At 40.7% G+C, this 14,963-nt stretch overlaps 1 protein-coding gene across 3 annotated transcripts in view; it reads left to right on the top strand.

Moving 5' to 3' along the window:
• The window catches only part of RCAN2 (regulator of calcineurin 2), a 245,762-nt gene that overhangs the window by 155,761 nt on the left and 75,038 nt on the right, over window positions 1–14,963 (top strand). Inside the window, exon 1 of one of the 3 annotated variants that reach the window (XM_081296304.1) lies at window positions 2,368–2,469. The exons of the other annotated variants lie outside the window; for them this stretch is intronic. Within the exon in view, the coding sequence (XP_081152430.1) occupies window positions 2,383–2,469 (87 nt within the window). The 5' untranslated portion in view covers window positions 2,368–2,382. Of the gene's footprint in view, window positions 1–2,367; window positions 2,470–14,963 lie in introns of those variants that run through there. 3 annotated transcript variants of the gene reach the window in all.

Below are 14,963 nucleotides of genomic sequence, written 5' to 3'. Positions count from 1 at the left end.
GAATACCTCAGACATCAGGCATTTTAGCCCCTGCAAATATACATCAGGAATTGGAAACACGACAAGTCAGAATTTTTCTTTTCAGCTAGCTGATAGGCATTTATGAACAGGCCACTGCTGTGAAACCATACAAGGTAAATTTTAGGACATGACATGGTATAGGAAAAATATTTGTTTTGCTCCTCGAACAGATGCCAGTGGTATTCAAAGTCATGTTCATCTCTTTTATGTACCTTACATTTTGGCTGTGTTCACATATGGCTAGGCCCCGCTTACCTTCTCACAAACTTGGCCTGGCACTTCATAGCTGGCCAGATAGAGATCCTCCAGGTTTTGTTATCTGGCTCTTGCTTCCTTGTGTACTTCAGGCTTCAGTTAAATTTAACACTCAATGTGCCTTGTTCCAAGTAAATTCTTTCTTTTATGTGGTCATTTATAGTCTTCTCTTCTTAGCTGGAGGGCTCTCCTCATTTCTTTGTCTACTAAATTCTTATCCAGGTCTCAAGGTCAAAGCAGAGGTCACGTCCTCCTCCTACATTGCTAATCTGCCATCTGAACATGGCTTCTAACTGTAGCATTCGTTGCTCTTTTCCAGTGCTCCCACCAAACGCGCTCTATATCTCTGTTACCACAGCCATCACTGCTTTGTCATTGTATAAGTGTTGTCTCCATGTCTCCCTGGATTTTAAGCCCCCTGAGGATGAAGTTTGCTTTTTCATCACTTATCCCTATGAGCATCTGATGCAGAACTTTGTACATAGTTATCATCCACAAAGTGTTGAGTTACATATATATGAATATGACTTTATATTCCCTAGAGTTCCCTAGACAATATAGAAATCTCTCTCTCTCTCTCTCTCTCTCTCTCACACACACACACACACACACACACACACACACACACACTCCATAGCATTTAGTGTTTCATCAGTCTAAATTTCTGTATTTGTGGACTGATCACCTTTAGTATGGAAAATGCCTGGTTGAAGGTTGGTGCTCAAATGCAATACAGTGAGGACTAATCACAAAGCTTCACCCTCAGTATGCAATGTCCACTTACTCAACAGCGTGTAAAATTGAATGCTCTGTCTAATCCTCTATGAGAAAGGTACCAACCTGTTATAAACTATGGTGCTCCTGCAGCTACTGAAGATGTTCCTACTGGGGATAGATCCTGCTAGAATGTTGGTGAGTTCTACTGGAACTTGTATAACTCATGATGAGATTAAAACCAATCTGATGTCCTCCCTCTGCTCACTCTGAAAGGAGGCTATTCCTGTTTGATGGATTTAGACATTAAACACAAATTGCTGTCTTGTGCCAACCATTCTGCTAAAGTTTCAAGATGGGAAGGTGAGTTATCCATGACCTTGCCCTTCAAGAACTCACAATCAAGAAAAAGGCTGAGAAAGCAAAGGGACATACTCAAAAGTCCCAGGCAAAGTCGGGCCCGGAGGCTTTGACAATGACCCACATCAGTGAATTTGCCCATTATACCCAGCCATCTGTCCCCTGGGTGAGACGTTTGCTGTAAGTCCTTTCTACACACGGCCTGTGGTTTGAATGACCTTGGAGATGGCCTGAAATCCCGAGCTTGCAAGGGTGCTTTTCGTTACTGGTCTGCATTTATGTGCTTCAAATAGAATTTCCACAGACCTCTAATTATCTCCTCTAACCAGGCTGCCTGAATGACGACCAGCTCTTTAGTCACTCCAAGAATGGATTTCTATTCAGTCCATGCCCGGGATGTATTAGGATGCCCAGAACATGTGTGTCTGCTCCGAGTGGCACAGAGCAATTAACAGAAGCCAAGCAATTTACAAAATGCCCCAACTTCCTGCTCCTCTCTGAGGCAGAAAACTGTCAAACCTTAACCTCAGGAGGTTCATCTGCAGAATTACCCTTACCCCTCCCACCAAAGCAGAACCTCTGGTGTCAGATTCTGCCCCCCTGCTTTTTGCAGACATAAGCACTCGGCTGAAACAACAGTTATGACTCAGTTCCTAGCTAACGCTGCCTGAATTGATTTAGTCTGAGTTCAGATTTAGCACATAATCATGTTCAATTTGCTCCACTGCACTGCCTAGAGATAAAAGGCTTGGAGAGAGAGAGAAAAAAAAAAAAAAAGCTTCAGCTTGTGTCAGTCTTTGTGGTGATGTCATTGCCATGAGAGAGCCGGGCCGTTCGTTACTCTGCCGTGCCGCCTCAGACGCGGAGGACTGCGTGCGTGCAGCAGGAGCAGGCTCCAGGTGCCCAAGCCTCCAGCCCATCCCCAAGCAAGGCAGCACCCAGCCTGGCCACAGCAGTATCCACCTGGAGGCTCTTCCCTTCACTCACTGCTCTGAGGTTGCCTAAGTCTTTACTGAAAATTCAGAAGGGGGAATGCCAGCCCCTAGCATGGACTGTGATGTTTCCACTCTGGTTGCCTGTGTGGTGGATGTCGAGGTCTTCAGCAATCAGGAGGTTAAGGTATGCACCTGCAAGCTGGCTCTTCATTGTTGCTGTTTCTAAAACTGTTTGGCAGAGCCTATTTTGCTTAAGGAAATAAGACTTTGGTTAATAGTTTTCAGCTTGTGGTCTGTGCTAGAAATGCATGTGGTAAGTGCACAGCTATATTAATCAGAATAAGTTAGAAGAGGGACCAGCCTGCTATTTTCGAGTGTGATAAGATTTGCCATTGTCTGTTTCTTTATTTTTTTTCCCCTTTTCTATTAGGTGACCTCTAGTCTTCTCTTTCCCAGGAGACATGTTTTCACATTCTCCGATTGTATCTTTGTCAATAAGGAAAAATTGTCAGTCTTTAATGTTGAGAGGGGTTTTGAATCAATGATTAACCAAAGAAAGCACCCATAATCACCACCACATTCAGGATACCCTGACAGTGGGACAATAGCCCCTTCATGGCGTGTCACTTAAATATCCTGTGCTGCGGTCTTTAAATTGAACAAAAGCTGTCCTACAGATGGCAGATTCAATCTCCAGCTCCCTGGAAATTGAAGTTGGGGAGCAGCCGCCTAAATTTCCTTTGTCAGGCAAAGGAAGCAAGTTATTTTCCTTGCCTAGTTGGTCACAAAGAAAGTTCAGGCAAAAATAAATTTTTGCATCGTAAGGCTTAGCATTCCACACACTAGACCTCACCAAACGTCTGCAGCAGTTTTGAAATTTCGGTGGGTAATTGTCCTTTGATAGTCGTTCTCAGTTCTATTTTTCCATTCAGTCTTCTGAACAAAATTCTATGCTTACAAAGTGTGAATTTTTGTCTTAGGTTTAGTAAATGAGCAAGGTGAAGTGCTTTGAGTTCACTCATACACCACACACACACACACACACACACACACACACACACACACACACGTGAACAATCATTTGTTGTATGTTGTGAGGAAGAAAAGGAGAATTATATTGCATAATCATTTACTATCCATGCTTTAATCCTTACTGATAGGAAACGCCTGAATTTTTAATTATTGAGGATTCAGGTGACACCTTTATACCTTCCAGGTGGGGATTTATGCGTTACCAGCATAACACATAGCTGTGTCATTCAAGTCTGTGGTTTTGAAATGAATTCAATAATCTGGTTTGTTGTTGTTGCATATTTGAAACATGTGGCTCTATATTTCCCAATTCTTATGCCAGTACTGTGGAAGTGTCCACCACCTGTCATTTGAAGGTTCACAAATTTGGAATATAAAGGTTTAGTGCTGCCTGTGTCTATCCAGAATGAAAAGGTGCATCCAGAGACCCACAGTCCTGACAGTTCTACTTGCCATGAGCACTCCAGAAGGGGAGGGCAGTCATCAAAGCCCCTCCAATTCAAAGTCAACATAAAGTCCAGTGTGGGTACCTGAGTAGGGACGTCTTCCAGTAACTGCTGGAATAACAGAGCAAAACTTCACAGTTCCCTTCCATCCTCCACAGTTCTGTTCACACACTTGCTCCAAGAACATCCTAAGATATTCTCAGCTCTTTTTGTTTCAAGAAACAATTGTGAGAAAATATTTACTAGAGACCTGGGATATACCAGACATTGGGCTTATACAGAAAGGAGTTTAACATATGCTTAGATGCTCTGTGTAGAGACATAAAATAACCACTGACCCAATATTTTTTTTTAAGACAGAGAATGTATTATAGAATTAAAGAGATACAAAGTTTTTACAGATGGTTGTATTTGAGTGATTGGGATGGCTTCATGAAGAAAAAAAAACAAACAAACAAAAACTACCTCTTGAACCTGAACATGGTGGATTTTATGCAGAAAGCAGGAAGGCAAACCATCCTGCAGTTGGGTGAGTCAACCCATTTGACTGCAGTATGTTTGCTGTGAGATCAGAGGGGAAGTGGGGAACGGAGATGATCAGGGCCGGATAATGAGGCAGGTGATGCTGTTCTTCAGAAATTTATGGGGTTTTCTGGGAAGACTTCCTCCAGAAAGTTGGATTACATGTTCCTTCTGCTGATAGCTCTGAATCATGAGGGACATGTTACCTAATCTCTGTGCCTTAGTTTTCTCATCTGTAATGTGGGGATAATAGTAATCCCTACCTTATGGTTTAGTAGAACTAAATTATACATGTTAAAAAAGGAACACGCCCAGTGCCTGACTCCTATTCAGTGCTTAATAAATATCAGTTGTCACCATCATCAGCGTTGCTATCTTTTCAGACACACTCCAAAAGTGATAGTTTACTTTTGTTGTTTTGTTGGAATGTCCCAACTCCAGTTGAGTTTACAGTAACTCTCCCCAACAAAGTGTTTTTGCTCCTACACCACCCCTCACCACTCACACATTAGAAAACATGATCCTCTATTTTTAGATACTTAATGATGTCATGGCTTTAACAATTATCAAGCAAGAGTCCCTTCTGTGCTCATAAAAGAGGGAAAAATGAACAAATTCATGTGGGCCAAAGAGAGGTGATGAAAAACCTGTAAGTTCCTTGCTCAAAACTGACCATCCTTTATTATTGTGAAGAGATTCAAATGTAAAATTCTGGGCACCCAACAAAATTTTCCCAAAGGAAACCATTTTTTTTTTTTCAGTTGCTAGTAGTAGAAAAGCAGTTGAACCAGGAGGTCTTTTCTTCAAAGGTCTTTAATATTTAATGTTGGTGAAAAGGGAGGCCTGTGGTAAGAGTCTGCCTCACTTGTCTGTTTCTAGCTTACTTGATCTTGGGCTTGTTCATAGTGTTATAGATGTACAGCCCCCGCAGGGGAGCAGCCATACCAGGCAGATGCAACCAGAGGTACCTTCACAAGTGCATTAGTTTGCGTGAAGTGGGTAGAGACGTGCAAATCCTGGAAAGTCGTTCTGTGGTAGGTTTGAGCTGGTTTCAATGGGGACCCCTTCAGTTCCAGTTTCCCAAATTTAATCAAAGCTGCTGTAACAATAATGCAAAACAAAGGAGGATATCGGGCCAATAGAGTTCCACCGTGTTCGTCTTTCTCTGGAAATTCCACTGGTATTGTGAACATAGCTGTCTATTTTATAGCATAAGAGTGATTGGAAATCTCTAGAAATTTGAATCACTAGAAGGAAAGTGATAATGAAGAGCTGCAGAGAAAGCGAATGAAAATATGAATGTGTGCAGGATTGATTTTTTTTCCTCCAGTATTCTCATATTTTTGAAATTAGTCTTTCGAATTCTCTTCCCAATTCAGAAGAAGCCAAACCATTGGAAACATGAAAGGGATCCAAAAATGGTTAATGAAATTTACATTTCACTTTATTCCAGTGGTTCTTAAACCAGATTTCACATTGGCATCCCTTGGAGAGCTTTTAACAATGTTGATGATGTATAGGCCCTATGCCCAGAACTTCTAACATAGCTGATCTGAATGGAGCCCAGGCACAAATTATTACATAAAGCCAGGGACTTATCTCTTCTAATCACACGTGGGTATAGGTAAGGTCAGTCAAGAATTGCCAAGAGTCAACTCTATTTAAGCACTGTGATTCCCATCCCCCAAATTTAGATTTAATATATGCAGTTTTAAAAGCAATATCTCTGAGCAGTCAAAAGTGTTGGGACTTACCGAACACGGATCAGTTCACCACACCTGCAGTAGCTCTACCTGTTCTAAGTTGACACTCTGATCTACTGCTAGCTGCTGTGGCTACCTGGAGCAGAGGACTCCCATTCCTCCAGGGGGCATCCAAACCTGGGTATCCCCTCCCTGCCATGATGGCTTCCCATACAGAAGAAAATATAAGTGCCTTCTCTGTGTGGGAGGGCTTCTGAGTGGTGTCCCAGGCATCCAGGCTCATCCCTGTGGGTATCCATATCTCAGAAAGCTCCTTTACACTCACTAGAGCAGGCAGGAACCATAACAAGTCTTACAGGAAGTACAGCCACTTCAAAGATACTTTATGGTTGGGACATTTGCTCATTCATTCAGAAACCTATGTGGAGCACTAACTCTAGGCACTAGGAGCCGGACCAGATGGGCATCCCTTCCCACATGGAATGCACATTCTCATGTGGGAGTCGGTGCCCATAAACAAATGTACACTGTAATTTCAGTTAGAGATGAAGGCTATAAAGAAAAATGAAGCACAATGAGGGATGAATGTTGGTGAGGAAGGAGTAGCTACTTTTGAGGAGCTGGCTAGAGGAAGCATCTCTGGGGAGGTGACAGTTTATTAAATGTCATTGTTCCAGTGTCAGATATCTAAACGAAGTGAGTGACAAAGTCATGTATAGATCTGAGACAGGATCTTTCTGTGTGCAGGGAATGGTAAGTGGGAAGAGACCATTTTATCGGCTCCCCATATTATACTCATTTGGGGACCAACCGAGGCTGTAACTGTCTCATGCCATCATTTTCAGAAAATTATGCTTAACATAATTACCTCATGCTGCCACATTTTTAAACCTGTTGGATGTCTTGGTAAATGGAAAAATATTAGCAGAGGTTTGTTTTCAGCAAAACAAACCATAATTCATATGCATGGAATCTTAGGGTTGTTATATACACCAGGTCTTTCCTCTTCTGAAAGGCCAGGGCTTTTTTTCCCCTTAGTTTTATTTTTAATTAACATAATAGTTGTGCATACTTGTGCATTAAGATGTTTGCATACTTATATTGTACAGTGCTCAAATCGGGGTAACTTGCATATTCATCATCTCAAACATCCTTCCTTTGTGGTAAACATTCAAAATCCTCCTTTATAACTTTTGGAAGCATAGATGCATTATAGTCCCCAACTATGCCATAGAATACCACAGCTAGCTCCCCTTATGTAACAGTAAGATTGTACCTGTTGACTAAGCACTCTTCATCCTTCCCTCCCCAGCCTCGGGTAACCATTTTTGTACTCTCAACTTCTGTGAGATTAGCATTTTTAGGTTCTACATGTGAGTGGGATCTTGTGGGATTTGTCTCTGTCTGGCTTTACTGTACTTAACATAATGTCCTCCATGATCATCTAGGCTGTCACAAAGGACAAGATTTTTAAGGTCACTCATAAGTCCTACTTTCTCTCCTCTGTTTTTGAGCCTTTCCAGATATCCTCCCCATCCATATGACCTTGGACAAGTCTCTTAACCTTTCTGGGCACACTATAATTATGCTGAGAAATACTGTCTTGCATATTCTCTATTCTATTTTGCACAGCATTCCCGGTGACTGGCTCATGTTCTATCTGTGTCATGCCATTGTGTGAGTTAGTAAAAGACCAGTGCATCATGTCCACTCGGCACAATGAAATATCTTTGTCATTTGAACCACTGGAAATTTCAAATCCCTTGCTTTGTTTGTTCAGAGCAGTAGGAGGAGTAGGAAGAGGAGAGAGAAGTGACCCAGGGGAATATGTGGGTGCTGGATATCAGGAATTGTTTTGAAATTTGTGGGTATCTTTCAGGCAAGCTGTTTGAGCTTCTCAAGCTTTTTGCTGAGAGAGGATCTGGGTGCAACCATGATCTTGCATCTCTTCAATTTGCTTCCAGGATCTGCAAAAACCATTTTGTCACACAATAACCTGATAAGCTTACGTTGAATATGATTTAATGCTCAGAAATGGAAAAACTTAAGAGTTATTCATGATAACTTTTAGTAATCAAAACATTAGGTTAACAAAACTCTCATCCCCTGTTCCATGGGTATAATATTAAATAATATTTTGTTATATATCTCCAGATCTTCTTTAATTTATCAAGATCAGAAGAAAGTGTGCCAGTATGGGGAGGACAGTGACATGCTTGCGGCATATTCTAACCCTCTAGCAAAACAAAAGCTTGCTATTTCTTTGATAACAGGGACTAGAATTGAGGCCATTTAAAAAAAAAAGAATTTATGTAATACTTATAAATAGCCCCCCCCCAACCCTTACACATTCTCAAATGTGCAAACACTGAGCATTTATTTATTTGTGTCTGAAGGAGGCAACAAACGTCTTTCACAGAGTGGGAAGAAACGATTTTCTGCAAGTGACAGCTGCTCCCTAAGAAGGGAATCAGACAGATTTCTCAGCCACCTGTCACCTTAGGGAAAGGCAAGGTAGACTGTAGTCTACTAATGACATTGTTAAGTGGAAAAACAACTAAAAACTTGTTTCTCTGTTGAAAGACTCTTTTTAGCTGTTGGAAAGTAGGTAAGACAATGACAGTTGCTGCCTCTAACCTGAGTGTCAGATTGACTAAAAAAAAAAAAAAAAACAGCAAAACAGCCTCTTTACTAAAATCGTTCCATAAAGAAACAGATTTTAATAAGGATACCAATGGCACTCTGACTTTATTTGAGTACAAACATTGGTAATTTGTAATGGGCTGTTACAGTATTTTCTGATGGAGTTTTAGAATTGACACATAATAAATGTTTCAGGTATCTTTTTCTTATCACTTTATGTGCTTAGGTTGTAATAGGCATTACTACTTTGCAGTGAATGGCAGAGCTTTCCAAGGAGATCATGAACTTCCTAACCAATACCTGGCCTAGAATTTCTTTATGTAAAGGGAAAAACTTATTTAACTTAGAGATGGCAAGAAATACAGTTATTTAACTATAAGCTGATTACAAAATATTTCTAAAATCACACTGAGAAGCCAGTTGCAGTGGAACATGCCTGTAATCCTAGCAACTTGAGAGGCTGAGGCAGGAGGGTCACAAGTTTGAAACCAGCTCAGCAAATTGATGAGACCCTGTCTCAAAAAGAGCTGTAGATGTTGCTCAGTGGTTACAGGACCCTGGGTTCAATCCCCAGTACCAGGGGAAAAAAAATTGGCAAATAATTTCAAATGGGGATTTCGAGCAATTACAAAGTTATATCCTATCTAGAATGGAGAATTTATATACATCTATGCAAATGTATACTTACTTATGCATACCACATATATTTTATATATTTTATATATATATATATATATATATATATATATATATATATATATATATAAATACACATATATATATACACACAATAAACCTTCCATTACCAAGAAAGATTTTTTTCTAGATGTTCTCACTGCTCTGCACTGCTCTAACATTATAAACTGCATGTTCTTACCATGACAAAGGATTAGGAGATTAGAGAAGGTTCCTGGCCAGAAAGTAGAACAGATGCCTAAGTCAATGCTAAACAATTCTTTGGGGTGGGGTGTACTAAGAAATCCACTGTCTTTTCTCTTTATTTTTATACACCAAAGGGATATTTATATCCTTATACTCTAGTAACACCACAATTACTTTCTCCCAGAATACGATACACCAGTGCTAAACTAAGAACAGGTTTTAAAAGGTTTCATAAACTGGTTGTGGTGGTGCATGCCTCTTGTAATCCCAGTGTCTCAGGAGACTGAGGCGGGAGGATCACAAGTTCAAAGCCATCCTCAGCAATTTAGCAAGGCCCTAAGCAACTGGTAAGACCCTGTTTCAAAATGTGGGTCAGTAGCTAAGCATACCTAGGTTCAACCCCTGGTACCAAAAATATAAAAAATAATAAAGTAAAAGTTTTCATAAAGGTCTTAGACCTTCACCTTCCAGAAAGATAAAAATCTACTCTTTTGTTAGATTGGACTATGGACCAACTTTTGTTCCTCAAAAGAGCATCTTCCTCAAACTATCAACAGGGAAGCTTGCTGCTTTGTTATGAGACACCCCACTCCAGCCAGTCTATGGTGATTCTATAGGAATAGGTAAATATATGCCCTAAATGTTTGACCTTTGGAGACCATTTCCTAAGTTTAGCATTACACTATAACTGAATGGTGAAAAGTGTAAGTTCCAGACATATTCTCCTCCACGAATCCAAACCATCTGTTATCAAGATATGATATTTAATGAATTCTTACAACTCTTCCCAACCCCTCAGCAGGTACTTCATGCAATGCTCATGAGAGCCCAAATCATGCTTTTATCTTCCCATTAATAGCTTCTTGATATTCAGAGAGGCTTATTTTTTACACAAGATCACACAGCTATAACTGACAGAAGTGGGACTCAAACTCTTCTTTCCACTACTGAAATATCCCTAAGGCTTAGTTAGTAAACCATTAATTACTGGGGTATAATCGTAGAAGGTAAGAAATTGAATTCATATATAATATCTTCAAAATGCAGTTATTATCTTTATCAGAGGTGGTGCTACTATATTTATATAGATCAATGGTTGTGATAATTTTAGCTTCTTAATAAATCTAATGCTGTGGCAATTGTAACCATAGCATCTCTTTTGGACTTTTTTAAAAATAGAAACTGTTTCGGATCTAGTTTGACCATCTTGTTGGGATGGAGAATTCACTGGGCTCACAAAGAGCCTAATAGAACTGGACCTGGTTTGGTAGTTCCTCCACTTCCTTGTTTATGTCACTGAGCTTGTTCCATTGACTCTATGGGGTGCAAACTGTGAAGAACTGTAGAGCAAAGGAGGTGAAAGCAATTGCAGTGATATTTTGCTTTTGGACAGGCTTGCCAAATTATACAAGAAAACTTCAGATTTCTCCAGGAAATATGCAAAGTACAAAGATCATAAAACTCTTTAAGAGGAAAACTTGGACTGGAATATTGTTTGACACCAACAAGATCTCTTAGTGTATTACTGTAGCCTGCATCAACAGAGCATCTAATAGAATCGATTTCATCTTCTAGGACTGCAGTGTGCCTTTCAGTATTGACTAAGAAAATCATCTTAGGCTACCTTTCCTAGAACAGGATACATAAGCAATGAGCTAACTTAATAATAGCAGCAATTATTGAACACTTACTATTTTTCAGGCACTATACAAACCACTTTGATTCATTCATTCATTTATCAAATATGTATTGAGTGCCTTCCATGGTCAAGGCCTCAGACGAGGCTCTGGAGAGATGGAGATGAACAGTCTCATTGGGTACAAAAGTCTATGTATTGCTGGCTTTTATTCCACTCGGTTGCATTTTTCCCCAAAAAGGATAGTATTATTTTGACCTCTGAAGGAGCTTCTTTTGCTGACATGGAGAGTGTGAGAAGGAAGCAAATCTTGTCTTCAGAATCAGATACCCTGGGGCAAGTTTTCTAGTTGGTCACTTATCTGATGGTATGACCTTGAGCAAGAAACCTTAAAGCTCTATGCCTCAGTTTCTTCCAATACAAAATGACAAGAATGCTATTGCCTACCCTCATAGGTTGGTGGAAAAGATTAAATGCATTATAGTATGTGAAATACTCAACATAGTGGCTGACAGCACAAGTCAACACTATTCATTATCATCATTGTTCTTATTAGTCGACTTCTTAACGTGGAGTTTTGAGTTTTCTTTCTAGGGCCCTTTTCCCTACTTGCCCCTCACTGTATCAGATTTTTCCACTGTAGTTGTCAGCTGATCTTTGCATAGTGGCAGTGGCATCCTCACCTCAGACAACCTGAGGTCACAGAACTATGAAAAGGAAGCCACTGGCTTCCTTGTCACTTCCAAGCCTCCACGAGTAAGCAGCACACACACACGCACACACACGTTTAGAGCACGAGGCTGCGGGAATTGAGGGGCCTGGATAAACGGGAAGCATCCCCACTCTGCAGCCACATGGGGTGTGGTAGAATGAAGCCTCAAGGAAGTTGCCTATGTCCATTGAGTTCATGGAAAGAGAAGGAGCCTGAACAGAAAAGTAGGTACATGGTCTCTAGCCCCAGTGGAATTCAGTGGCTCCCATCATACAGAATAAAGGCCTAATCCTTGCTGTGGTCCTCAAAACCTAGCAGACCTTGTCCCAAACTGCCTTGCATCAGTCTTCTGTGTGTCTCTTCCTCTCCCTGGGATCCAACCAGTCTCTCCCTCCCATGCCAAGCATCTATCTGCACTTGCCCAGAGTGCTCTGCCTGCTAATGTCCACATAACTGGTCCTCACTGATAAGAGAACCCTTGTTCCTTGGCTACCAAATCTGAAACAGTGCAGCTTGCTGGTCACCGTCTGCCCCTTATCCTGCCTTGTCTTCAGCACATGTGTGAGATGCCATTGTGTGTTTGAGTATTGCTCACCATCCGTATCTACCACCAGAATGCAAGCTTCAGGGACTTTCCTCCTTGTGCCCCAAGAGATACTGACATGGAGAAAACACATCCACAAACGAACAATAGGCTCCGGTTCTCAATACCCCAGGACATGCTGGTAGACCGACCACTTCTTTGAAAGGGATGGCCCAATGTTCTAGATCCCAGGCCAGTTTTAATCACCATCCAGAAAGGGGTGTGCACAGCACCATGTAGAGGTTTTAGGGCAAGGTGCCCATTAGTGGAAAGAGTTCAAGCTCATTTCTTCAAAATGTATTTAACACTCTCTGAGCAGGAATTTTAAGAATGATGATAATGCTAAATAATTTGAGAACAATTATTTGTAATTATAGTTTGGCATTACTATCAGTCTGTAATTCCTGATATAATGCTATATAAGAGAATTATAATGCTATATAATTTGAGAACTCTTGTAACCAGAATTTCTCATAGAGAAAATAATACTTTCTGGGCCACGAGGAAGCATTCATTGAAAGTTCAAGTCTTTTGAAGCTCAATAAATGTTAATTGTTAATATGCTGAGTTATTTAAATGGTGATATTTTGCTGAGCACAACAAATGAAATACCTCAAATTATTCAGCATTACTTGAATCTAAATAATTAACGTGATTTAATAAATAATATTTAATTAATATTTAATTAATAATTAACATTTACTGAGCCTCAGAAGACTTGAATTCTCAATGAGTGTGTCCTCATGGCCTAGGAAGTATTATTCTCTCAATGAGACATTCTGGTTATAAGAGTTCTCAAATTATAAGAAGATCTATAAAGGAGAGACTCAAGTTTGTTTAATTTCACATTCTTATTGCAATTTTTCTTACTGGCATGGTGGAGAGCAGCTTGGTTTTTAGAGACAGAAAGATCTAATTCCTCTTATTGATGACTCTTATGTGTTAAAAGAAGATACAGATTTCGATTATTCTTGGGACGTAGAGGATCAATAAATGGGAGCAACTATTACTGAAGCCTTTGTACCACATTAGTGGGGCATCTGCTTTTGTACGTATAGTGGAATTTGGCCTGTAGTAGGCATTGCTTTCATACACAGGAGTACTCTAAGGAGAGGCACAGCTCCTGCCCTCAGGGCATTCTTAGGCTGGCAGAGGAATGAAGGTAGCCAATACCCACCTAGCAATTAGAAAACGTCATGGTTTGGGTAAGCCCAGTATAGTATAAAAGGGAAATCTTGGGGGAGGTTTCCCAAAAGAGAAAATTCTTGATTAAGAGCTCTGTAGGTTAAATAGATATCCACCAGGTTAAGAAAGATGGGGTTGAAGGAAAATATTAAGAAAATATTGAGCCTATATCAAGACAGAACTCCCAGAAAGAGTTATTCAAGAAAGTAGAGCCCTGGGTGAATGTGGAACTCTGCAGACGCTGGGGACATGTTATGGAGGAGTTTGAACCCTATGGTGGAGCCCAATGGGGCCGGGACATGGGAAATGTTTTCAGCAGAGTAGGGATAAATCCGCCTGGTCTGGAAGTCCTCTCTGGTTATATTGTGAACTGTGGCTAATGCAGCCAAGAGGGAAGCAGAAAGCAGGTGTCTGCAGCCTCCCAGCTAGAGAGGATAAGGGCCTGTGAGACGCAGCCATAGAGTCCCAGCATTTTTGAATTATGTTGATTGCCTTCTAGTTAGTCCTGCATTTTCTGTTTTAAAGAGGAAAGAAGTCAAAATAGAAAAGCAATCATCTACAGGGATATGATTACATTTCCATTCAACAAAGAGTTTTTTCAGGGGGCACATGTATTAATGCTATACCTAAGATATTCAAGAAGTGCATTCTGCTGAGCAGGCATATATTAACTGTCTTCTAGGGCCAGGACTCTAAAATCGGGAATCCAAACCCTGGTCCCTTGCTCTTCCTGTGGGCGAGGGAGACAGACTTGCAGTCAGATATCTTTTAATCAACTATTCTGCCTTGATTCCTCTTGCAGTTTCTACCAAGTTTGAATTAGAAATTCAGTAATGTTGAATGCCACACCTAGAATATTCTGGGCTACTCCTTAGAGCAAATACACATGCACACAAGAAAATCTCAGATTATTGGTGAAATGTTTTTGCAGGGGCTAAAATTCCTACGGTTTTATACAAAGCAAGGAGAAAGCAAAGTTCAATGCCACGTCCCTGAACTTAACTATTGCACCATGCCACCAGTCTTATCACTGCACTATGGTCTACCTTGAGTAGATGCTGAGCAAACTTTGGACCAGGGCAGTAGGATGGAGGAGGGGTAGGGGAGGAAGGTCCCTCTGCTTAGGAGGGCAGGCTCTAGAGGTTGCACACATCACTTCCTCTCAGATTCAACTGGACAGAACATGGGCATATGGACCCATCTGAATGAAGAAAGTCTGAGAATATCACCTTGTTCCTAGGTGGCCCTGTGCCCAGTTAAAAATCAGGATTCACTTAGAAAGGTGGGTATTCAATTTCCAGTGCAGGTGATGAATAAGCCCTTTAAGTAAATGA

This window comes from Spermophilus citellus (genome assembly GCF_964194105.1).
Source record: "Spermophilus citellus genome assembly, chromosome: 5".
Classification (NCBI taxonomy): domain Eukaryota; kingdom Metazoa; phylum Chordata; class Mammalia; order Rodentia; family Sciuridae; genus Spermophilus; species Spermophilus citellus.
Note: the sequence above shows the minus strand (reverse complement) of the source record. Positions and strands in the feature narration are given on the sequence as shown.